The 24,717-nt window shown below is 36.3% G+C and overlaps 1 protein-coding gene across 13 annotated transcripts in view; it reads right to left on the bottom strand.

Moving 5' to 3' along the window:
• PCLO (piccolo presynaptic cytomatrix protein) overlaps nt 1–24,717 on the bottom strand; it is a 372,671-nt gene that overhangs the window by 199,452 nt on the left and 148,502 nt on the right. For all 13 annotated transcript variants that reach the window (XR_013945535.1, XR_013945536.1, XM_080577654.1 and 10 more), the window contains exon 4: nt 5,186–6,406. Coding sequence is in view for 11 of the 13 variants with exons in the window: in XM_080577654.1 (XP_080433780.1) it covers nt 5,186–6,406 (1,221 nt within the window). In the remaining 2 variants the exon portion in view is untranslated. The remainder of the gene's footprint in view (nt 1–5,185; nt 6,407–24,717) is intronic.

Genomic DNA, 24,717 nt, shown 5'->3' with positions numbered 1-24,717 from the left:
ATGCAGCCTGAGAACTCAGACATTGTCATTAGCTGCATCTGTTCTTAAATGTAATCTGTTTTGGAGAGGGTTAGCATGTATGTATCATACACACAAAGACATCATCATTGCCAACCCTGTAAACATATGATTAAACATAAGATTTTTAGAATAACAAAATACTGAGTCAAGAATATTGCTAATTATCATACATATGTGTATCATGTATCAACTCTTAGAGATGAAAAATGCATTTAAGTCAATAAGAGAAAAGCACACTTTTGCTGGTGAAGCGGGAAGTACTTTGGTTCATGTTGAAATACTGGGCATTTCTGAACAATTTAATGGCGTTTCTTTTCTGAAAGTTTGCCTATTCAGAGTTTTTAATACTTGACAAATTTAGCTGTGATATATATGCACTGATGGAAGAATCTTCTTGAGACATGATGAACGAAAAGACTTATAAATGCTACAGGCTGGTGTTGACTATTTAGAAACAACAAATGCAATCTCTTTAACTTGTACCAATTATAAATATGATCTAATGTAGAATGAATTCATACTTTTCCAGAGACATTTCTACAGTTCCAATGACAATACAGCATGCAACTATTTTTTCATTAGAAGTTTTTGCTTTAGAAACAATTTATTCTTTCAGTTCCTCACTTTTAAAACTCTTATTTTAAAATAAGTGACAGGAACTACTTTAAACTGCTTTAAACTGCTTTAAAAACTCAAATTAGTTTTCAGATTAAATCAGAACTCCTTTAAAAGAAAACTGTGATGTAAAAAAAGTCTTGTCGGTTTTTAAAATTATTTATAATTAGCAAGATTACATTCTGTTGCAGAAATTTTATTTTGCAGAGGAACTCATGATTTTAAAAAGGTCATTCTCTTTATAGAATAAATAGACATATTCAGTTTGTTAAAAAAAAAAAAAAAAAAAAAGGAAGAGAAAAAGACTGGTTGAGTAAACTGTTTCTACCTGTGCCCACAAAAAAAATGACTACAGACAAGCCTCTTCTTCCTTCTTCTGGCTCCCTGGTCTGTGTTTTGTCACTAATGTCACACATCAGAATTATGATGTCAATTTACAATATACTAATTTCTACCAAGTTATCCAACATTAGTACACGATTATTCTTCAAAAAACATGAGAAGGCAGTAATAAGGGCACTTACATAATATAGCTGATGTGTTGTAATTACATTTCCAACTCACCACATTGTAATGTGTTCATGTACATATGGTAAACTTCATGTATTTGGGTCGAGAGACAACTGTTTTATATTCACAAAATTATATGTCATAACATAGTGTTAGAACACCTAACTACTACTGCACATGTAATTAAAAGTTTATCAGGAAAAAGATCTGTAAATCATGAGCAAAGATAGTTTGTTCCTTGACATCTGTTTGAAGAAATTATAGATTAAAATATTACTGAAAAATGAACATTTGAAGAAAAAATGGCTTTATGATACCTACAATCTTAATTTGAGGCCCAAATCTTTAAAAATATTTCAATATTTAACTCACATTTATTTCAAAGAATGGTAGATCTCAAAATAAAATTGAGGTCTGTGGGAGATTTTCCAAGGGTCATTCCAGGGATTTTACTGTATCAGAACCTTTACCCTTTAACCTTTAACCATCCAAATGGTATCAGTGTGCAATACTTAAATTGTTCTTTATTTTTCCATTTCTATCATATGCTCTCTTGGGAAAAAATCGTATCTAGAATATTTGATGTAAAGCACAGTAAACATTAAAAAAATTTAATAAAATTCAGAAATCTTTTTTTTTTTCGTTTTGCTTGAATTACTTTTCCAAGGAGCAAAAAAGGGGTAGGTGGAATTTTTTTTTTTTTTTTTGAGGGGAGAGGCGGGCGGTAGAGAGGTGTGTTTAAAATTAGCTATTCCTTTTTCATTCATTCAGTTCTGTTTTGTATTTCAGGGTGTTCTATTTTTAAAAATACCTAAAAGTGGATATCTACGCATTTTCTTTTTGCATTAATCTATTACGCTTTCTAAACTTTATCTAAGTGTTCTTCAAAATCCAAGAACACAAGAAAGCTAAAGACAGTAGGAACAAATAAAACATAAGAGAAACAAAGGTGAAATATAGGCATGTGAGTACCTCATAATATATCAAGAGATAATTGGAAATCATCAATTAATTTACAATAAAAATGTGTTGCAATCAGAGACAGAATCAAGTATATGTATCTTAGATTTGTCTGGAGTGCCACATGCTTTCTCATCTTTACAGAAAACAAAAATGACTGGACAGGATTGAGACTAGTACATGATGAAAACTTTTTCTTTGAACATAAAAAATAGTATTTTTAATAAGAACATCAAAAAATCTGTCTACTTAAGTTTTCTGATAAGAATTTGACAAAAAAAAAAAAAAAGCTTCAGAAGAGACATTTTGTAAAATTAAGCTTGATCTTACTGGAAAATCCTGCAATAGTGCCTCATGTCTAATATAAAATAATCAAACTAATATTCCCTTTTGTTAGATCTCCTTGTTTCTTCCAGAAGGGAGGACTCTGGTTATGTTACTTGGAGCATAATTCATATTGCCTTGGTACAATCAGGTGTTATCCTATCTTTTGATACCATGAAGAGGAGTGAACGCATCATGTGATGGGATTTGCATCTCAGACAGGGAACTTGATTTCTAAAAAGAATAGTATTTTTAACAGAACTCGCCACAGTACAATTTCCAAATCACATTATTTTTCTGGCCAAATACCTTGGTTATCAAAAAAATAGAAAAAAAAAAAAGTACTTTACTTATTGACTGATATTATTTGAAAACATAATTTTGGCGAATGTTAAAGTCTTCTTCAACCTACTCCTAGTTTTCTAACATAATGATCAGCACCTAATTTGCAGTACTGAAACAAAAACAAACAAGCAAAAAAACCCACATAATTTGTAATTTCTCAACAAATTTTCTATGTTACCCACTTCAGCAGGTAAGTTACTGTTGTAAGTACTTGTTACTGACTTCACATTCAGAAAATAAATTTATTAGAAATGCAGCCATCTAATACATATTATCATAAACTCATCCATTGATCTGACTTGACAGCCCACCAAAAACCCAACTTGAAAGTACTTTTTCACTTGGGATAGGCAAATGAAATAGAAAAAAGATGTAAAGGTTGCATACATTAACATACCATGCTCAGAAATCACAATATATTCCTCAAATGTTTATTACTGGGACCAGCATTATTTAACACCTTTGTTGGAGACTTGGACAGTGGGATTGAGAGCACTGTGAACAAGTCTGTGGACAACACCAGGCAGAGTGTTGCAGTCGACACGCTGGAGGAAGGGATGCCATCCAGAGGGACCTGGACAGGCCTGAGAGGTGGGTCCGTGCAAACCTCGTCAACAAGACTAAGTGCAAGGTCCTGCACCTGGAACAGGGCAATCCCAAATACAAATACAGGTTGGGTGGAGAATGGATTGAAAGCAGCCCTCAGGAGAAGGACCTGGGGTGCTGGTGGATGAGAAGCTCAACATGAGCTGGTAATGTGAGCCTGAAGCCCAGAAAGACAACTGTATCCTGGGCTGCATCAAAAGCAGAGTGGCCAGCAGGGTGAGGGAGTTGATTCTCCCCCTCTGGTTGGCTCTCATATGACCCCACCTAGAGTGCTGCATTCAGCTCAGGGGCTCCAGCACAAGAAGGACATGAACTTAGTGGAGCAATTCCAGAGGAGGGCCATGAAGATGATCAAGGGGCTGGAGCACCTCTCCTATGAAGACAGGCTGAGGGACTTGGAGGTTCTCAGCCTGGAAAAGAGAAGGCTCTGGGGAGACCTTTTAGTGGCCTTCCCGTACCTAAAGGGGGCCTATACGAAAGCTAGGGAGGGACTCTTTGTCAGGAAATATAGTGGTAGGACAAGGGGGAATGGCTTTTCACTGAAAGAGGGTAGATTTAGATTAGATATAAGGAAGAAGTTCTTTACCCTGAGGGTGGTGAGGCCCTGGAACAGGTTGCCCAGAGAAGCTGTGGATGCCCCAACCCTGGGAGGGTTCAAGGCCAGGCTGGATGGGACTTTGAGAAACCTGGTCTAGTGGGAGGTGTCCCTGCCGATGGCAGGTGGTTGGAACTGGGTGATCTTTAAGGTCCCTTCCAACCCAAACCATTATATGATTCTCTTTACATTCTTTAAGGTAAAGTGGTCTAAAGAGACCCTGCAAAGTCGTGTTGACTGAGGTTTGCCACAAGAATGGCAAGCAAGAGCTCAGGTGAGAGGGTGGGTGGGAATGACAGCAGCTCTCCAGAAATCAGGATGCTGGTCTTTTCCAGATGGGACAGAAGAGAACATGCTGAAATCACTGCAAGAGGACCTTTGAAGGACCTAGTGGCAAACCAGACTGTTTTTGATACATACAATAGTACTGGGCTGTTTTGAAATCATTTCATTTTGAAGAATGCATTTCCCTTATGAAATACCTCCTGCTTTATAGCAAACTGACTGTTGTGGGCTTGCTGATCATGCCTGTATTGCTAAATAAAAGAAGGCAGGGATGGCTGCCTGGCCCTGAGCCTGGCTGGCCTGGAACAGCTTGCAGTAGAGTGCCCAACCTCCCTTCCACTGCAGAGCACTGCACTGGATCTGGCCCATCAGGCTCGATGAGCAACCTCATCTAGTGGAACGTGTCCCTGCCCATGGAAGGGAGTTTGGAGCTAGATGACCTTTAAGTTCCATTCTGATCCAAACCATTCTATGATTCTATAATGATACTTTGGAAGTGAAAAACACTGTACCTTTTACCATCACATCGTATTTGCTTTTGGGATTAAGAACAATGAAAATGTTCCCACTTCAACAATTAAACTCCAAAGCCTTGAGAGTCCACAGAAGCAGGTAAATAAATCAGAAGTATTTGAAAACTGCTTGAACAGAAACTTTGATTTACTTTCAAATGCTTAATTATTTAAACTGAAAATCATGCAAGAACTATTTGAAAGTTGCACATAAACAATAGAACTAACTGGTAAGTAACTTATTAAACAGTCACTGATTTTATCATTGAGAATCATCTTGTACAGAGAACAACAATAAAGATACAGGGAAGGAAGGAAGATACAGGGTCCATCAGAATCAGATTCTAAATTGTAGCAAAGAGGGAGGGAGGAAAGGAGGGAGAAAGAGAGGGAGGGGGAAAAAGCCACTTACCGTTTTTTCTCTCACTGTTTCCACATGGTCAGATCTTGGCACACGTGACATTTGAACGGGAGTTTCTTCTTCCTGAGCTTTTTCAGCTTTCAAAACCATTTGGGTAATCCCAGTTATCAAACCCTCTTTCTTAGCATCCTCTTGTTTCTTTGCATGCAGTTCCTCACAAGGTGCTTCAACTTCTCCTTTCTGTTCAGCAACATGGTCTTTTGTCTCAGCTATAATTTGCTCTTTTTTGTCCTCTGAATGTGGTGCTTTCTTTTCTGGGAGCAGAGGTTTTTTGTCTTCTTCAAATTTGCTTAAAGTTTTCTTTTGATCTGAACTTACTGTTGCAGGAATTTTATCTGCTGAAAGTGTCTTTGACAGCTTTTCTTGCTGAAGTTTTGATTCTTCTTTTTGAGCTTCCTGTTGGATTTTCTCCACTGACGAAGCTTTTGCAATTTTCACATGTTGAAGATTTGGGTCTTCTTTCTGAATTCCATGTTGAATTTTATCAGCTGAAACTGCTTTGGACAATTTCACCTCCTGAAGTTGTGCATCTTCCTTCTGAGCTGAAGGCTGGATTTTGTCAGCTGATAGTGCCTTTGCCATTTTCATCTGTTGGAGTTTCGGGTCTTCCTTCTGAATTCCATGTAAAATTTTGTCAGCTGAGGGTAACTTTGCCAATTTTGCCTCTTGAGGTTTTATGTCTTCCTTCTGGACTCCATGCAAAATTTTATCTGCTGAGGATGTTTTTGCCAGTTTTGCCTCTTGAAATTTTGAATCCTCCTTTTGAACTCCATGTAAAATTTTATCAGATGAGGGTGCCTTCGTCAGTTTTGTTTGCTGGAGTCTCGGGTCTTCCTTCTGAGAGACACGTATTTTATCAGCTGAGGGTATCTTGAAAAGTTTGCCCTGCTTAAGTTTTGCATCTTCTTTTTGAATTCCTTGCTGGATTTTATCAGCTGACAATGTTTTTTCCAACCTCCCCTGCTGAAGCTTTGGAACTTCCTTCTGAACGCCTGGTTCTTCTTTAGGTTTTGCGGCTGCTGGAGTAGGCGGTGTGGAAGTCTTCTGAGGGAAATGTGAGACAGCAGGCACAGGCTGTTTTTGAGGAGTCGCAGGTGGTTTGGATACTGGTTGTGAAGGGCCTGGTTTTGGAAGTGGCACCTTGCCCATATCCCCAAGTTGTCCTGACATTGCCCTTTGGGTCTGGCAGTTTAAGCACAGCCATTCCTGTACCTGTGATACAACAAACATATGAAGTTACTTATTTGAAAACTTAATAGTAAAATCATGTTGTGTTTTCAGCTGGTACAGTTGCCATTAAAATACTTAAAGTCTTTATGCTATGCACACTGAACAGGTATTTTCTTTGTCTGCTGCTCCTGCAGGATGATCCACAATACCTTTCTAAAAAAAATGAAGTATGTCATGTTCCAGAAAGCCTGGCTGAACAAAAATAAAAATACGTTGTGAAATGTAATAATTACATTGTCCCTAAGTACTGATGGCCTTTATGTACAAAGTTTGCTTATGTATTTCTAAAACCTTTTTCTTTCTTTTTTTTTTTTTTTTTTCCTAAAGACTCTATAATCTGCCAAAAATCTGCCTCTAATTTCATAAATCTGAGTAAAAGAAGATGAACTGGGATTCATGGATCTTTGTGTTTTTCTTCATAAATTATGTTCCTCTCTTGAATTTGTGTGTATGTATCACTGGTTAAGTTTAATATGGCAGTAACCCCAAAGAAAGTATATGTTTGCTCTCTTTACTACTTAATCTCTGCTGAATACTGTCTTTTACTCTTCTTCACAGAAAATCAGAAAAACAAGGACAAGTCTGCAAAAGATCTTGTTGCCAGTTGCCTAGCTACTACACAAGACAGTTTCCAGTGGGGTTTTGGGTACAGTTTCTATAGAACAGCAAAAAGAAATTTTAAATAAAGAAAAATACTAAAAAGAATGAAAAAGCCCAGAATTTTCTGGACAACAGAAGAGATAACAAATATCTATTTTGCTAATGAAAAATGAGCTTCATTGCAGGCTATGAGGTCTATTCTGCACCTTAAACATTTTGTATGCCTGTTTTTAATTCCCTTTACTGTGATGATGGAATTTCTCATCAAAGAGGTCACTAATTTCTCTGATTTAGAGAAGCTGGTGACCTACTGAATACATAATATATGAAAAACAGAGAAAATTTGTGCTAATAATAATTATATAGCCAATTATTGCAGATAGTGCTAGGATAGTACAGGTAACTGGTCAGTTATATACCATTGGATACTTTAGAATCGTACCCAGAATATGTTACATTTTGTCAGAATAAGGGGTACCTGGTGGTAGTGAGCTACCCTCAGTAACATCCATGCATTTTTTATTAGCAATTGAATAATAAATGAGGTAATACCAAAAGCAGAGACTGTAACTCCAGGTGTGACCCCTGCCAGCAAAGAGTGCCTGATTTGCAGGGGAGTAACCATCAGACTCCCTGTTCTACTTTTGATTCCATGAATCCTGCCTTTTTTAGTGTAAAGAAGGGCTTAACTTCAACAAAAGAACTGGAAGGTTTTCCTACCAAGAGTACTTAACACTTGGCTATGCCAGGATCCTGTCATTGCTGTATCATTTCTCAACAAGCACATACAGAGTGATAGATTTCACAGAATCACAGAATCACAGAATTGTAGGGGTTGGAAGGGACCTCCAGAGATCATCGGGTCCAACCCCCCTGCCAAACCAGGATCCCCAGAGCAGGCTGCCCAGGTAGGCGTCCAGACGGGCTTTGAATATCTCCAGAGAAGGAGACTCCACAACCTCCCTGGGCAGCCTGTCCCAGTGCTTTGTCATCCTCACCGTGAAGAAGTTCTTTCGCATGTTGGTGCGGAACCTCCTGTGATCCATTTTGTGGCCATTACCCCTTGTCCTGTCTCCACAAACCACTGAAAAGAGGTTGGCCATATCCCTTTGTCTCCAACACTTAAGATATTTATAAACATTGGTAACATCCCTTCTCAGTCTTCTCTTCTCAAAGCTGAACAGACCCAGGTCTCTCAGCCTTTCCTCATAGGGAAGATGCTCCAGGCCCCATATCATCTTTGTGGCCCTCTGCTGGACACTTTCCAGGAGATCCCTGTCTTTTTTGTACCGGGGAGCCCAGAACTGGACACAGTACTCCAGGTGAGGCCTGACCAGGGCAGAGTAGAGGGGGAGGATCACCTCCCTTGACCTGCTGGCCACGCTCCTTTGAATGCACACCAGGATCCCATTGGCCTTCTTGGCCACCAGGGCACACTGCTGGCTCATGGCCAACCTGTCGTCCACCAGGTCCCCCAGGCCCTTCTCTGCGGAGCTCCTCTCCAGCAGGTCATCCCCCAGCCTGTACTGATACGTGCAGATTGAGCCATAGTAGGGCCACGAATACCTTTTCAAGACAGGTAAGCTGAAGTGGGGCATCCCTCTATGCAACTCTAATGATGTGCTCAGCTCTCACACTCCAAATATAGTATTTCTCAGCGCAGTGGTGCTTAGGAAATTTTCTGTGCAGAGTAGGATACTGTGTTTTTTAGGTATGTCCAGAAAATTCTGAGATTATTTGGTTTCAGACATATATTGGAATTAACTAAAATTTACCAGAAACACAATTTGTGAAGTCTATCTGCATATTTCAGTTTTAAGCCACATTGTAAAATGGCTTTAAAATTCTCATTTTTGTTTTCTAACTAACCTAACATCTAGTACTGTGTTACCGCTTTGGAAAAAAAAAAAAAAAAAAAAAAGGAAAAAAAAGATTAAGCTAACAAGTTAAATGTAAATGACAAGAATTGCAGATGAAATGACAATTGGATGTGAAATAAAATCTATTAAGACAAGCTCAAGTAGGCTAGTTTTGTTGAAGCGCAGCTAAAGAAAGTCTATTTAATGTATAAAATGTTTTTATTTGAAGAAATTCATGTCAGAAACAAGATTGCATGATGGCATGCACTATCATTCAGGTCATCTAACAATTGCCTTATGTATTAATTTTCTACTTTTATAGAAAATGACCAAATTAGTGAGTCCTGTTACTTGACACAAAGACATATTTATAAAAAAACATTTGGCAATGCTGTCCCAATAAATAGAGTTTATGCACTGAATCATCTGTCTCTAAATGCAGTGAAGGCCCTAATAGTTACTATACCTTTTGCAATTCCTAACTGAATGCAGATCTGTATAAGACTATTAGATCTCATTTTTGTTTTTTCTGTAGAAAAAATAAAATAAAATATAACCCTCCAAAGGAGATTAACCCTTAAAATGCTACTACCTGTAATATGCCTGGAAAGCTCTAATTAGGAATTAGGAATAAAAACGGCTTCATTTGTGAAAAATGTGCAAAATAAAATATAGTTTTCTTGAAAATAGTTCTGTTAGGGATTCCCTGGATTATTTTTTTTTTAATTTTTATTTTTTTTAACTATAGCTTCCTTTCTTTTTGGTGTGGCCTGTTTAGAAATTGGAAATCAATACTGGAAACTAATTTGGCCTTAAATCCATAGAAATTATGACAGTAGTACTATCGGGAGTTCTAAATATACTAGATAATTTTTATTATAAATAAAATACAGAATAAAGAACCAATTTCATAGTATTTTTTGATTCTTTTCTCAGAAAGACTGAAAAGGCTGCTACAGAAAGTTGACCAGATAATTATGACAGCTCATTTTTATTTTAAAGTTACCGTAGATTCAAAAAAACCAATAAATTCTCATTTCACAAAGTAAGCAGAAATATTACCATTATTACTTATGTTAATACAGCTTCTTTCAGTACAGAACATGGGAATAATACTCAAATGTTATTAAGCTTCTCAGAATCTAGCCTCAACTACCTTTTACGTCATTAAAAATAAATAATAATAATAATAATTGTCTTCTACCATGAAATAATCCATGGTTCAAGAGTTTGCTCCATTTCACATACTAACTACATATATATTTAATGAACATGTTACTTTATACATTAAATGCACGGGTTCTTCTCACAGTACCATTTGTGAATGACATTGTTTCCATTTATTTCCTGGTAATACATCTGTTTTGTAGGGTCTCTATGCTTGTACCTTTTGTACACATCTGCATTTGGCTCTTATCACTTCTCCTAGCTCTGTTGGTAAGGTAGATACCACTGAGTACCTCTGCAATTGTAGCCTCCATTGCTCATACACATGGCCCTTCTTAGATTCACACACAGTAGAGCTGAGGACATCATAGAACAAGTCTCTTAAAAATGAAAGTAATGATAATAAAGATGAACAAAGGCAGTTGATGATGAGTGAATTGGCAAATTGTGCTAAATCTTGTCATGAGATGGAAGTTCTCATCTTGCCTCTCTGCCATACTGATGTAAGTGGTGCTAGTGAAATGACCTGGAATTGTCTAGATACACATTGATTTAACGAATCTTGCCATTGTCCTCTTGGACTTTTGTTATATTTGCATCTAATTATCACTTTTTTTTTTTCGGGTTGCTATGTAGGCATGGAAAATACATCTCTCAAGCTATGTGTTTTAAAATGCAATCTAAGTTTTTTATAATCATGAAGATATTTGATCACAAAATAACCTATACAAATCTTATATCACCAGCCCTCTAGCTCCTAATTCACTGTCAGAATGGTTCTCTGTAAATTGAATTTTGTACCATGAAGTCATATGCCTCAGTTTTAGACTCAACTTTTCCTCAGTTAACCTCATGCCCTAAATGCTAGTTTTTCCTTAGGCTATCTTTTCAGTTAGCCTGTCAACCCCAATTTATTAGGATTTGGGAAATGGACATAATCTTCCTTCAGCAGTCTTCACTAGATAAATCTTAGTTCTTTACAGAAATATTCACACTCTTTGGTTCCTGAATTGGCAGTAGACATTATCCTTGGTATCACAAGCAATACCAATGTGCTTTAATATTCTAAGCCTGTGGCTCTCCCACTGTGTTTTCCTAACAAACTCATACTGCTGGACAGTACAAAGGAGCTGTGTTACAATGTCCTCCTCATTCAGTTTTATAATAAACAAATGCCATCATGAAAAGTTCATATATCTAACATTCATTGCAACTGTTTATTTTTTAAAGTGTCATGCAAGGGCTCAAGCATGTCAGTTCCTTTGCTTTTGCAAATGCCCCAATGCCAGAGGAGTTCAAGTTGAAAACAATAGGTCTACTACTCCATCTCTGCCGTTCAAGGATTTTTCATTGCAGTATGTTGATAGATACTGCAATGTTGCTAGATAGATTACCCTCTCTTGGCAAACACCATTTGGTAAACTAATTAAAAGTAACTCAAATTACCTAATGTATTTGTTAAGGTGAAAATAAACACTTCTTCCCACAGAACATCTGTGAATTTACCTCAGAAGTCAAATGTTTTAGTTTCATTTGGAGGCCAACTAATTAATTTCTTTGTCATGGCTGGAGCATACCTTTATCCCTTCCTAATTCTTCCTCCTCACTGCTCTTAGTAAAGGAAAATCATAAAACTAATATAGGAACATAAGAAAGGATGAAGTACATCTGTGAAAAAATGAATCCTGTTAGCTTTCACTACCTAATATAATCACATTATCAAACAGAATCTTTATGGAAAACCACGTATTAATTATAACTGTGAGATATACATAATCCATCCAAACCAACTGACACACAGCTAACCTATATATAACTCATATCTGACACAGAGCTAACCCACATTTAACTCATGTCTGCTCTTATTTAACATGTAGAAGAACTGCTCCTGGTAATTACAGCTCTGTTAGTACAACTCAAATGTTTACAAAGTTTTAGAAAATAATTTGAAAGATAATTGAATTGATCCTTGTGACAAAGAAAAGGGCCATATGCTAAAAGTCAATACGTATTTACTGGAAGAAGACTGTATCATATAACTTTTTTCCTTTGAAAATATCATTTGTTTTACAAGTAAAAATTAAACCATTACACACTCAACACACCTGGAATACCAGAAAAATAACTGAATCTTTGACACCATGAAACGATTAGTCAAATTAAGAGAGATGAGTAAATTGCCAGGTACTAGAAACAGATCTCCTATGGAGGAAAATGACCCTAAATTCTTTACGTTTTAGCTACTTCCGTTATTTAAAGTAGAGCGATAAATGAGAACATAAGGATATAGAAGAAGACACATTGGCCTTGACCAGTAAACTGGATATTGCCTATTTGTTCCCCAAACTGCTCTGGATTCTTTAAATTCAGTAACGATGTACAACCACTGCTTGGACCATCCCCTCCTTTTTGTTTTTCCCCATCCTTAACATTTTCTATTCAAACTTGTACTTGCTTACTAACAGAAGCCTCCAGGGACTCTGACTTTCTGAACAGACATATCTTGGACATTGAAATAATTATTCTGTGGAAGAAAGGTAGAGCAATCAGACAGTTATTTCTAATGCCCTAAGATTTTGCTTCATCTCCAGTAAAAAATGAAAAGTACTCTTGGTACGTTTTCAGCTGATTTGTTACTACTAACGATCCCTTCTTTTTTATCCCCCACCAAATGTGAACACTTGCAAGAGAGTTGCAAACACTGCTGCAAATTACCAGAGAAGTACAAAGAGCCAGTGTTTTTCTTATATGTCAGGATTTACCTGCTCCTCAGATTTAATAGGGTGGGGACTGTTAAATATTCCATTTTATTTTGAGCAGATGAAATACAGAGTACAACAACACAAAGATGACCTACTTCTTCAAGTGATGACAACTCTGAAATGCATATGCCCTTATACTTCAAGATACATCCTAGCACCTCCAGGAAAAGCTCATTCTTTATCTTTCTAGGAACTGCTCTGTTTACAAATTTTAATTTTAGTAATCAAATGTGATAGATAATGCGAATTTTTATGTGTATAGTGACTGTGTATACTTTAATTTGCTTTTAGCTATTTTGCTGAAGGCTCTTAAAGGCTTACAATTATGCAAGCAATGCACAAAAAAGTATCCCTATTGTATACATCATCATAGACACAAAAGAACCAAAGATGTTGAAAAAATAACTGCTCTTTTTGGTGGAGGGGGGACCATTACCATACTTGTTTTCACTCTGAATCTACCTGCATTTTCCTATGGTGTTTTTTATTTATTTATTTATTTTTCCCATGCACTTTTATAACCAGACAACAATTTCTTTGACATTGATAAGATGACAGTCCTTCTTTGTATTGGCAGGTTTAGCTGTAGGGGTGATGTTGCCCAAATCAAAGGAACAAATGGCCTTCGTCCTCAGTCTTACACAGAGAAATTCCTATCAAGCATTTTAATGCCTCTGGTGATCACTTCTTTTGTTATCGTGGCAAACCCAACTCCAATGAAGGAAAACAAAACAAAGCAAAACAACAAAGTAAATATGAGCTTCATCCAAAAGCCAAAGAAATCAATCGAAGAGTCTCAAGTAGTAGTTCAGTGGGGCTGGGATGATTAAGCTGTATGTATACCTTGAGAAATTCTGAATAACAATACAAGTCCAAAAAACATTATTTGAAATGCAATATAAACTTTCTTTGTGACCATGCAAGGAAAAAATGTTGCGATTGTAAATCCTTTAGATAACTACATATCATACTTGCAGTGTCTGTCGTGATAATAATCAAAGATCTTCAGATGCTACCACAAGACAAATTCATTGTAGAACTAACCTCTAATTTGCATGAAATGATACCCTGTATGTCTATGGGTTGAATGTTCAAATTAGTAAAGCTCTATAAAGTTCTATGAAGTTCAGATTAGGAAAGCCTATTAATAGTCAATGTTTTTTATCAAGGGAAGGTTAAAAACATCTCTCTTATAATAATGAGACCAATAAATATCCTCTTGATTTTCCATGTATATAAAAGATTAATGAAAACATGTATCCTATTGTTGATTTCTTTAGCTCAGGTAATAAACTTTCAGAAACCAAGGAGCAAATCAACATGAACTTGATTTCTTTTTCATTTTCTTTTTGGCTTTTGAGCCTTTAAGATAATTTTGAAAAAAAAGTTTTACAACAGAATACGCATGAAAATCAGATGTAGAGAGCCTCCTGTCTCAGCACATTAATGGAAATACCACCTTTATATTAAGCAGTCTTTCAATCCACAAAACCCATCCCAGCATGTGTTTTCAACAATATTTTGATATCTCATTTTCCACTCAAGAAAAGCACTCGTGATTCAGTATTTACTACTAGGATAAGAAGGTAATAAAATTTACATATGTATTTCTGCACATATCTGATCATCAGTCAGAACGCAGTTGTTGCAGTGACATTCTTTTTCACGGGTACTTTTAAGGAGATTGCCAACTAACTTGACTAAAATAATTTAGATTTACTTGCACGCATGACAATGAACATGCTGCTGTGGATTAATTAAACAGCAGTATATACACTCTGTTTATATTACTCTTAACTTGATTTAGTAGTATAATTGTAATTATTCCATTTAGATTATACAGATCAAAAATCTGAGGTTGTGTTAGTATCTGAAGTAATAATTTTATAGTAAAAGTGAGTCTTCAGTATCTTATCGTTTCATTTAGAAACTATGTCACTCTGAGATTTAAAATTGTTAGGTTATCATTATCCTTTTCAGCTATATGTAGATGCTGAGTAGCCCTAGTATGTATGCCCTTTTGTACTCTTCATTATAACAGTCTCAAAGTATATATATATATATATATATTTTTACACCTTCTAGAAACTGAATCACTATTCCTCACACAATGGGTCAGCAAAGAGCATGAGTATTCCTATTCCATTACTGTTATTTGTTCTGAACTGACAAAATGTCTAGTGCTACAGATGGCACTAAAACAACAAACAATTCCATGCCCTGAAGAGACTGCAGTCTATTCTATCCTATGTCCAAGTTTGACCTTTTTGAAGGGTCTAGAGGAAAATGGTTATTCATCTCAAACTGGGACTCAGCTATGGAACGAGATGAGAGGAATTCTGTAGTAAAAAGGACGACTATTCTTATGTCTCAGGGTGCCTGCTGCTCACTGTATCTTTAGCACATCGAGGAAGCTGCATTTGATGATAAGCTACAAATACAACCTTTAATCTGAACCTTAATGGTTCAGATTAACAAACACCTCAGTCATTCATTGTAAAATCATTTTTATTTTGGTCATCCCCATAGACATACAGCGAAAAATGATAGACATCATTATTCTGAAAAGTCACTGTTTTGCATTTTGTTTGCTCTTTCAAACCAGATAATCCTAAAACTGGCGTGTAGTTCATTTCGGCAATATGCTTTGCATAAACAATAATCACTGCTAAAACAGCTTGATAGATGTCTGCCTTTTTCTCATGTTACTGTATTATTGCATGAGCAGTCTTTTTTAAAAAGATGTTAAGTCTAAGCGGCAGATCAATGCTCCAAGTGAAATGCTATGGAGGAGGATGGAAATAAATTAAAGAATGGAAGTTTTTTTTTTTTTTTAGATTCCTAGCTCCATCCAGACTAATCTCAACTAACTTTTAACATTTAACTAGGAACTGAAATTTTGACCCTGGCTACCAAAATTCCCTCTCTAGTCTCTGAGACATTATCTCCATATATGAACACCACTGGAGGGCTGACTACTGTACCTATTCCTGAGCAGGGAGAGAGGCTGGAGAAAACTATGCTCCAAATAAACTTCACTTCAAGGATGATTTTGAGGTGTGCTGATGGCCTACACTAACGTGCAAAGAATAACTGTTCTTACATTGATAGCCCTATGAAAGGTCCTGTAATCTGATACCTATAGATTCTGTAATCTGATACCTAAACATATGGTCCAGTTTTCAAAAGCTCTAAATACCTGACGATACTTTCACTGACTTCCATTTTTTAGTTTTTTAACCAGAACAACAGCATGTGTGATATCTTTCATCACTTTTTTTTTTTTGATGGTTTCATCATTTATTGAGTTTACTATATTTAGTGCTGATCTACATCTTGTATTCGTTCTTCTCATGTGACTGATACATGAATCCTTTAGGTGCCTGAATGTTTTGAAAATGAAGGGGAAAGGCAAAGAAACAAACAAATGAAAAGACTGGAGAATAATTCATGGTCAAGGAAACATACAATATTCTCAAGTAAGAGGAGCAAAAGTCCATCAGAAATGAAGGAAAATCATTTACCCTGCTTTGGAAAATTATATTAATCATTAACTACAAATACAGTAGAAGGTTGCATATACCATTTTCTGGATATATTTACAGCTGTCATGACAATAAAAAGGTAATACAGCAAGTAAAGGAAATGGATATTGTACTTTTACACCTCTGCAGAATGGTCTTAACTTTGTGATACACATACAGTTTCTGGTGACTTCTTGAGCTCTTCTCGATGGACTTCCCACCTAAACACCCAAACTGAGGAAGTGAAAGCTGACCTCCCTGCTTTAAGACATGAAAAGTGCTATGTGAAGAGACAGCAGAGCACAGAAACGGAATTACAGCTGCCGTTTGCTTTCTCTGCTTTTAACCAGCCCTGCAACAGCACTGCCTGGCTTTGCGACATGTGAGTCAGAATAACAATTAAGCATTAGGTGTGGCCACTTTCACTGATAAGAGGCAAATTCTCAAGCTGTGAGACAACAAAGTCTAAAGTCTAAGGAAAGGCAAAGGGCAAAGGGCAAAGGCAGAGGTGAGGTACAGATGGAAAAGGGGAAAACCAAGTTTTTTTAGTATCTTGGCTCTTCTGCTCCTTTTGAGATTTATGCTGATTATGTCTCAAGAAGACTGTGGTAAACATTTTAATAATAATAATTGTTCTTGCTTATTGATTTTACTTTGCACTCTCCTGCCTAAAATTTTGCCCTTGTATAGCCACACAATGGAAAATGTTAAAAGATTGTCTTAAAAGGGAATATGTCATTTAGTCAGCAAGATAATTCTGTCAAGCATTGTAACTAACTCAGAAAAGGGGAGCATGCTGTGCATTTCTGTAATTTGGCAATTTATACTACCAAATATGTACATGAAGGATTAAAATGAAACACTTTTTCTCAGAAAACTTCAGACCAATATCCACTGAAATTACTTCTCAATATTTTTTTACAGAAATGTGCTTGCAATCTCCTTAAAAGCCTAACATACTGTAATGCTACAATATGGCTGAAAGCAGATGTTTTTGATGTGCAAATAAATACTATGCACTTCAACAATCATACATAACCTTCAGTTTACTTTCAAGAGACACCATGAATACAATTATAATCCATACTATATAGTCCAAATAATATAAACCAATGTAAGTCTTCTCAAAATTTATGCTGTCAACATAAGCATCAAATGTAAGAGGAAAAGACAGGTTTTAACTGCTAAACAGTAATCATAGAATCAGAATGTTTGGAGTTGGAAGGGACCTTAAAGATCACCCAGTTCCAAGCCCCTGCTACAGTCAGGGACACCTCTTACTAAACCAGGTTGCTCAAAGTCCCCTCTAGCCTGGCCTTGAACACTTCCAGGGATTGGGCAACCTGTTCCAGAGCCTCACCACCCTCAGGGTAAAGAACTTCTTCCTTATATCTAATCTAAATCTACCCTCTTTCAGTGAAAAGCCATTCCCCCTTGTCCTGTCACTACATTTCCTGACAAAGAGTCCCTCCCCAGCTTTTCTGTAGGCCCCCTTTAGGTACTGGAAGGCCACTAAAAGTTCTCCCCAGAGCCTTCTCTTCTCCAGGCTGAACAACGCCAACTTCCTCAGCCTGTCTTCATAGGAGAGGTGCTCCAGCTCCTTGATCATATTCATTCATATTCCTGTGGACTTGTTCTAATACGTCCATGTCCTTCTTGTGCTGGGGCCTCTGAGCTGATCGCAGGGCTCAAGGTGGGGTCGTTCATAAAATAGAGCATTTTAAAGTAATGATTTATTGATTTATTTATTTATTAATGCTGAAATACCAATCTCTTTAAGATTTAATACGTTTCAATAAAAAATCCTCAACTATATCTAAACAAAAATGTCAAATGCTTCCAAACTCTTGGAATGCTACTTTAATTACTTAATTATTAATTATTTTAATCTTCTTAAGTACATCTTTGTACATTTTTCAAAACACATACAGTGTTACTTTAGTGGTTATAAAGTGACAAAAGTATCTGCACAGTAACAAAAATTAAAGTACCCCCCCAAATGATCTCTCTTACAGTCCTAAGTTGGTCTTTCTGTTATCATCATGATCTCCAAAAGAATAAAGAATCCTTTTGAAAGAACTATGTTACCTCTGCATTAATAATAATTTCACAATAAATTAGCAAGATAAGATGATTCAGAATTTCTCCTTGATGAGAAGACAATCCCTCCACACATAATCAGAAATTGCACTAAGATGCATTTGTCACAACAAGGGTAAATAAAAAATCTTACACTCGAATCAAAAATTTTACATGCTGATCAATATTGTATTATTCACATAGTGTCAGAAGAAACCATATGGAAGATTAACTTTTCTCTCAAAAGCATAGTCTCTCTTCTACTGTGTTTTAAAAGGGTATTTGATGCTATAATGTCTGTATTACAATTTTTAGATATAAAATGCTACTGTGTTGGAAGGTTAATTGCTCTTTTCATTCTATGAACAAGAATACATCTGTACTTTTAAAAGTAAACCATTATCTTTATACCTAACCCGAAAATATGTTAAAAAAGCAAACAAAACCTTTAACTCTCCAAACCTTGGATAGAATCCGATCTTTGTGTTCCTTACTACAAAAACAAACAAACAAAAAAACAACTTAATATTAATAACAATTAAGAGAAAATAGAAACATTCATTTGAATTTTTGTATGTTGTCAGCTTCTGTTTCTTCGTTATTTTCTACTTAGACTACAATTAGCTATCTACTAAATGTGGTGCTGCTATTTTGAATAGACTGATCTTATTTTCTCATTGAAAATCAAATTTTAAATTTTAATTAATCCTGAAGCATTTGCTCAACCCTTGAAACACTCTTCTGAAGACCCTGTTTACATCATAGATAGTATAACATGATGCAGTCTTCCAGGATGAGTGATACTATTGTCAGGTTCTAATTAATTTAACTGTAGGTACTGTAGTAACTCAAGAACAAACATCTGGGGATAAAAATGACATAAAGTCAATAGCTCTCATTTGTTTGATGAAAAGTCAGAAGTAAAAAAAAAAAAAAAAAAAAGGTTCTTTCTTCCTAAGGTTTGTTTGATTTCTTCTCCCCGTCTTCTCTTTTTCTAGCCATGTGGTGGAAAAAAAAAAAAAAGTATAAGGAGGAAAAGAGGAGACAGAAGAGAAGCTGATTAAGAGAACAGCCATTTGGGTGACAAGACAGCAACAAATGCTTAATTATTTTTTTTTTGAAACAGCTTTTTAATTTAAAAATAAAAAAAAGGTGACAAACTGTGTTCTGAGTCTTTGCCAGTTCAAATTCAGACAAAAAAAATCAGGTGATTAAATTAAAGTGAGGATTTTAACTGGCTACCACCTCAACATTTCCACGTAAAAATTTTAATCAAAATGAATTGTTGTGGCATTTTTATTCCTCTTCACAGCATATCCACATTTTTCTCTGTTATTTATAACCTCTCCCCCCTCCTCAGGAGTTGAAGATATACATGCATGAAAAGTATATTACAGAGATCATAACTCCAAAGGTAAGGAACAGGGAATTCAAATTTAATTCTAAAACATAACAAAAGTAATCATATCCATATTATATTCTCTATAATCAGTTCCCAAGATTTTGACACTAGAATAATATACAGTGCATGTGCAAAATGAACCATTTATGGGGCTCTTTTCAAAACAACATCTCAAGGCAATGAAGTGGAATGTTCACATCTGTCTTCAAGGGCAGAACTGAAAGCATTTTCCAGAGTGCACAAGTGGATTTTTATACATCAGAGCAGTTACAATAATGTCCTCCAATAATCTGCATTTAATATATATTCAGTATTTCAGAAATATTCCTTTTCATTTAAAGATGACACTTTGATACAATCATTCTAATTATTCTGCAAAGAAAACCAAGCAGATTCTTTAAAAAAAAAAAAAACTTTAATTTTAACTGCTGTATTTTGAGATATTTTTCTGTATAAATTTATATTTTCTGTTTTGAATACAATTAAAATACAGTTAGAGTAGTAACTCCAACACAAAAGCTTTTAAATAAAAGTGTAGGAAAAAAAAGGGCAAATACTTCAACTAACTTTTCATTCCATAGCTGCCTTTGAGAGGTTAACCCAAAATGCCTGGATAGATTCACAAAATCACCAATTCACAATTCACAACCAGGAGCTGGTTTAGGAGATTTTACTGTTGGTTGACTGAGAAGTTACTAAAATGTGAAGAGTAAATGTGAAGATTTTGCTACTTCCCTCATTTCTAATCTTGTCAAGCTTCAGTGATCAGAGCAGACTGCTAGAGCTTTAAAAGTAAAATATTAAGACTGGGAAAAAAATTGAAAAGTATAGAAAAATTTGAGAAAAAATATAAAGTATCTATTGAGTATCTTCATGTAATCTTATTCTTGCAGGGTTTATTGTGAAATAATAATTCAAATAGAGAAAAAAAAAATCTAATTCATAACCCAGACATTCAAGTAACCAAAATATAGCAAAGAAAAAGAAGGTGGAAACAACTATCTGTTTTGCTCTTGAGTCTTGCTGGGCAAGATGTTAAATAAATATTAGATTTTAGAGAAACAGCAGGATACTAATATATCAGTTGACTGAATGAAGAGTTTGCGTGGAATGAAAGAAGTGTGTCAATCTCATGATTTTCTACTTTAAGTTACATTTTACTTCATCTACCTGTGTAAGCGACTGACTTTATCACTGTATTTGTCATTGACTGTAGGGCATTGTCAACACGGGTTCATGAAAGGTAAGTCCTACCTTAGTAATTTGATCTTTTTCTATGATAAGCTCACCCCCTTGTTGGATGAAGGGAAGGCAATGGATGTAATACTTCTAGATTTAATAAAGGCCTTTGATACTGTCCCTCATGGTATCATTCAGGACAAACTGTCCAACTGTGAAGTGACCAGGTTCACGCTATGCTGGGTGATGAACTGTTTGAACAGCAAAGCTCAAAGTGTTGTACCGAATGGGACTACAGCTGGCTGGCAGATGGTCACTGGTGCTGTTCCACAAACGCAGTTCTGGGGACAAGTCTGCTCAACATTTTTATCAATGATCTGGATGTAGGAGTGGAAAGCATCCTTTGCAAGTCCATGGATAATACCAAACTGGGCCGTACTGTTGACTTCCCTGGAGGGACAAGAGGCCTTGCAGAGGGATCTAGGTAGACTGCAGCATTGGGTAATCATCAACACTATGAAGTTCAACAAATGTAAATGCCGGGTGCTGCATCTGGGATGGAGTAATGTTGGACAAAGGCATAGACGAGTGGCTGGAGAGCAGCTCAGCAAAAAGGGACCCGGGGGTGCTGGTGATGGCAGGCTCCACAAGAGCCAGCAGCATGCCCTGGCAGCCAATAGGACAAATGGCATTTTGGGGTGCATTAAACACAGCATAGGCAGCCTGGCAAAAGAGGAGATTCTCCCACTATATTTAGTGTTGGTGCAGGCTCACCTTGAATATTGTGGGCAGTTCAGGACTCCACATTATGAAAAGGATGTTAAGGTACCTTAAAGCATCCAGAGGAGGGCAACAAAGCTGGTAAAAGGACTAGAAGGCGTGTCCTATGAGGAGAGGCTGAAGGCCTAGTCTAGTTTGGAGAAAAGGAAGCTGAGAGGCAACCTCATTGCTCTCCACAGCATCCTGAGGAGGGGAAATGGAGAGAGAGGTGCCGGTCTCTGCTCCCTGGGAACCAACGATACATGGGAACAGCACAAAGTTGTTCCAAGGGAGGTTCAGACTGGACATTAGGAAAAATTATTTTAATGTGAGGGTGGTCACACACTGGAACAGGCTTCCTAGTGAGGTGGTTGATGCCCCTTGCCTGTCAGTGTTCAAAAGGCATTTCGGTAATGACCTCAGTAATATGCTTGAACTTTTGGTTAGTCCCAAAGAGGTCAGGCAGTTGGACTAGATGATCTCTGTAGGTCTCTTCCAACTGACCTGTTCTATACTACCTCCCTTAGAATGTTACACAGGCACTAAAAAAACCAACCAACCAAAACAAAACAAACAAAAAAACCTAATGCTTCATTAACTACTTTTCCATCACAGTTTAAAATGTACATAACAACTAAAATGTGTTATAGTTAACTGTAAACAATTAAATTGTAGATAGCTCAGAAGCTACTGGCTCTTCGGCTCTTTTCAGCTTTCTCTTTCTAATGGAGCATTTGCTCAGCAAATCATTGTGCACTGCATCTTACAAAGCTAATTAGCTGAGATTTTTCAATAAATATGCTATATAACATTTCCAAAGCATTCCTTAAAAATGACTTTACAAGAAAAGTATTGCTGTCAATAATTGTTAATGAATTGCAACAGTGATGTTGATCACGTCAGTAGGGAAACAAACCCATATCTGCAACAACATTGATTATTTTATGACAGATATTATCTAGGTAAAGACAGGATAGATTGCTCTGAAAACAATCAGGGGGAGAAGAGCTAGGTCGATTTTTTTCTAGTTTTATGTTAAAGGATTCACCCACTCAACACAACAAGCCCAGTGAACTGATCTAACAAGTACAAGCACAAACACAAGTAGGGAATAGTCTAAGAGTTTAACAAAACTGTTAATAAAATGATAAAGGACAATAATGGCAAAACTCAGGGAAAAGTGACAGTACCACAGCATACTTGACAATTAGAATGCTCACAAACAAACATCACTGAGAAGAAATGGAAACCCAGCTGGTGGACAAAAAAGCAAAACAAAACCCAGAAGACCTTGGGCAGCTCCAAGCTAACAATTGGCACTTTTTACTTTCATTCCATCAATAAAGATCCTTGTCAGAAAAACGCTGATTTAAAGGGGGAAGAGAGTGTTCTTCTGTCTGCAAAGCCTTCATGCTTCGGTAAGTTATTTGTGTTATATAACAGCAGTTGCTATGGTAACAACACACTTAAAGAAAAATACACATCTGTAGGACTGGTTAATCTGTTTTTAGAGCTTCCTCTCTAAAACCTGAACCCTCTAGGAGGCTGTACATTTGCTAGTCTGATTTTAAAAGAACATGTCATTGTGAATCTGTTGTAAAAGCTTACTGCCTGCCAAAGCATGGAGTTTTTGGTTGATGTCTGAAAAAATCATTTTTTAAGAGCTTCATCTTAATACAAATCAGTATTAATCAGTATTTCGGAAGATGAATCAGTTCTGTCAAAAAGGACTATCCAAAGTGCCCACACACGATAGTGCTTTTTGTACAAACATTCAGGACATAAGCTCACCAAGTTTTCAGAAATCTTAAAGATTAAAAAAAAAAAAGTCCTACTTGGCCAAATAAAAAGACTATAAGTAAATAAACACTTAATGGAAGGTTTAGAAATTATTAAAAGTCATATTGAATATCATGCAGTGCTTCAAACTCAGGAAACTTATCTTAAATACCACTCAGCAATGTGAAGGATGTTTATATTTGCTGTCCTATACCACCCACTGCCCTTCTTAAGTTGACACAAATTGGTTCTACTTGGCTTAAATTCTCTGTGATTAGCTGGAGGGTGTCATCATCCTCCATTATGTTTACGACGATAAAAGGCATGAAATGTTTGTAAAATGTCTTCCTGTGAAAAAAGTGCATGATCACTTTAGATTTTTATGAAGTGTGCAAGTTTCTAATGAGACACTAAGAGATGGCTAAGCAAGCATGTAAAAAAAAAAAAATGGAAAATGGAGCAGACCAAGAGAACCTGGAAAATGGCTTTTGAGGACAACAGTGAGATTGCATTTTAGGAAGCTTGGAGAATTGGTACATTTTTTATGCTATCTTCTGTTCTCATTACAGTCTGACAATTTTCACCAGAACAAATTAAGTTTGTGATATTTTCCCTTCTCATTACAATCTATGTGACAAGAATGCATTATAAATTTGCCATTTCCCATCCCTTTTACAATCATCATTACAAGAATAAATTATATGAACATTCATGGCTGACAGTTTATCACGCTGTGCACAGGGTCACTAGATAGATAGATAACCAGTATTTGACTTTAATTTCACATTTACCTCATGGGATTTACAAGTGTCATCAGAAAAAAAAATGAGCCCTTTGTGAATTTATGCAAATATGTCAGATGTAAGTAAACATGAGGCTAATCTACAGAGTTCAGATGCAAAACAAAACAGAGAATCTGGTGCAGCAACAGATGAGGTGAGAATAAATACTATTTATCTTTCCCCTATTTAGTCTTTCCTTCTGATATAGGCTATTTATTATGAATTCTACTCAGTTTCTCCAGTCCTAATTTATCTTTTCTAGGAGATCCCTCTTTTCTCCACACTGAACCTTTTTGTCCTACATGGATGATGATCGGTTGCATTATGACAGCCTGCTCATCTAAGCATGTCAAAGTCCTGCCTAGATTTTAATTCACAATTCTCATAAGAAAAAGCCATGG

The sequence above is a fragment of the Anser brachyrhynchus genome (genome assembly GCF_964034855.1).
Source record: "Anser brachyrhynchus genome assembly, chromosome: 1".
Classification (NCBI taxonomy): domain Eukaryota; kingdom Metazoa; phylum Chordata; class Aves; order Anseriformes; family Anatidae; genus Anser; species Anser brachyrhynchus.
Note: the sequence above shows the minus strand (reverse complement) of the source record. Positions and strands in the feature narration are given on the sequence as shown.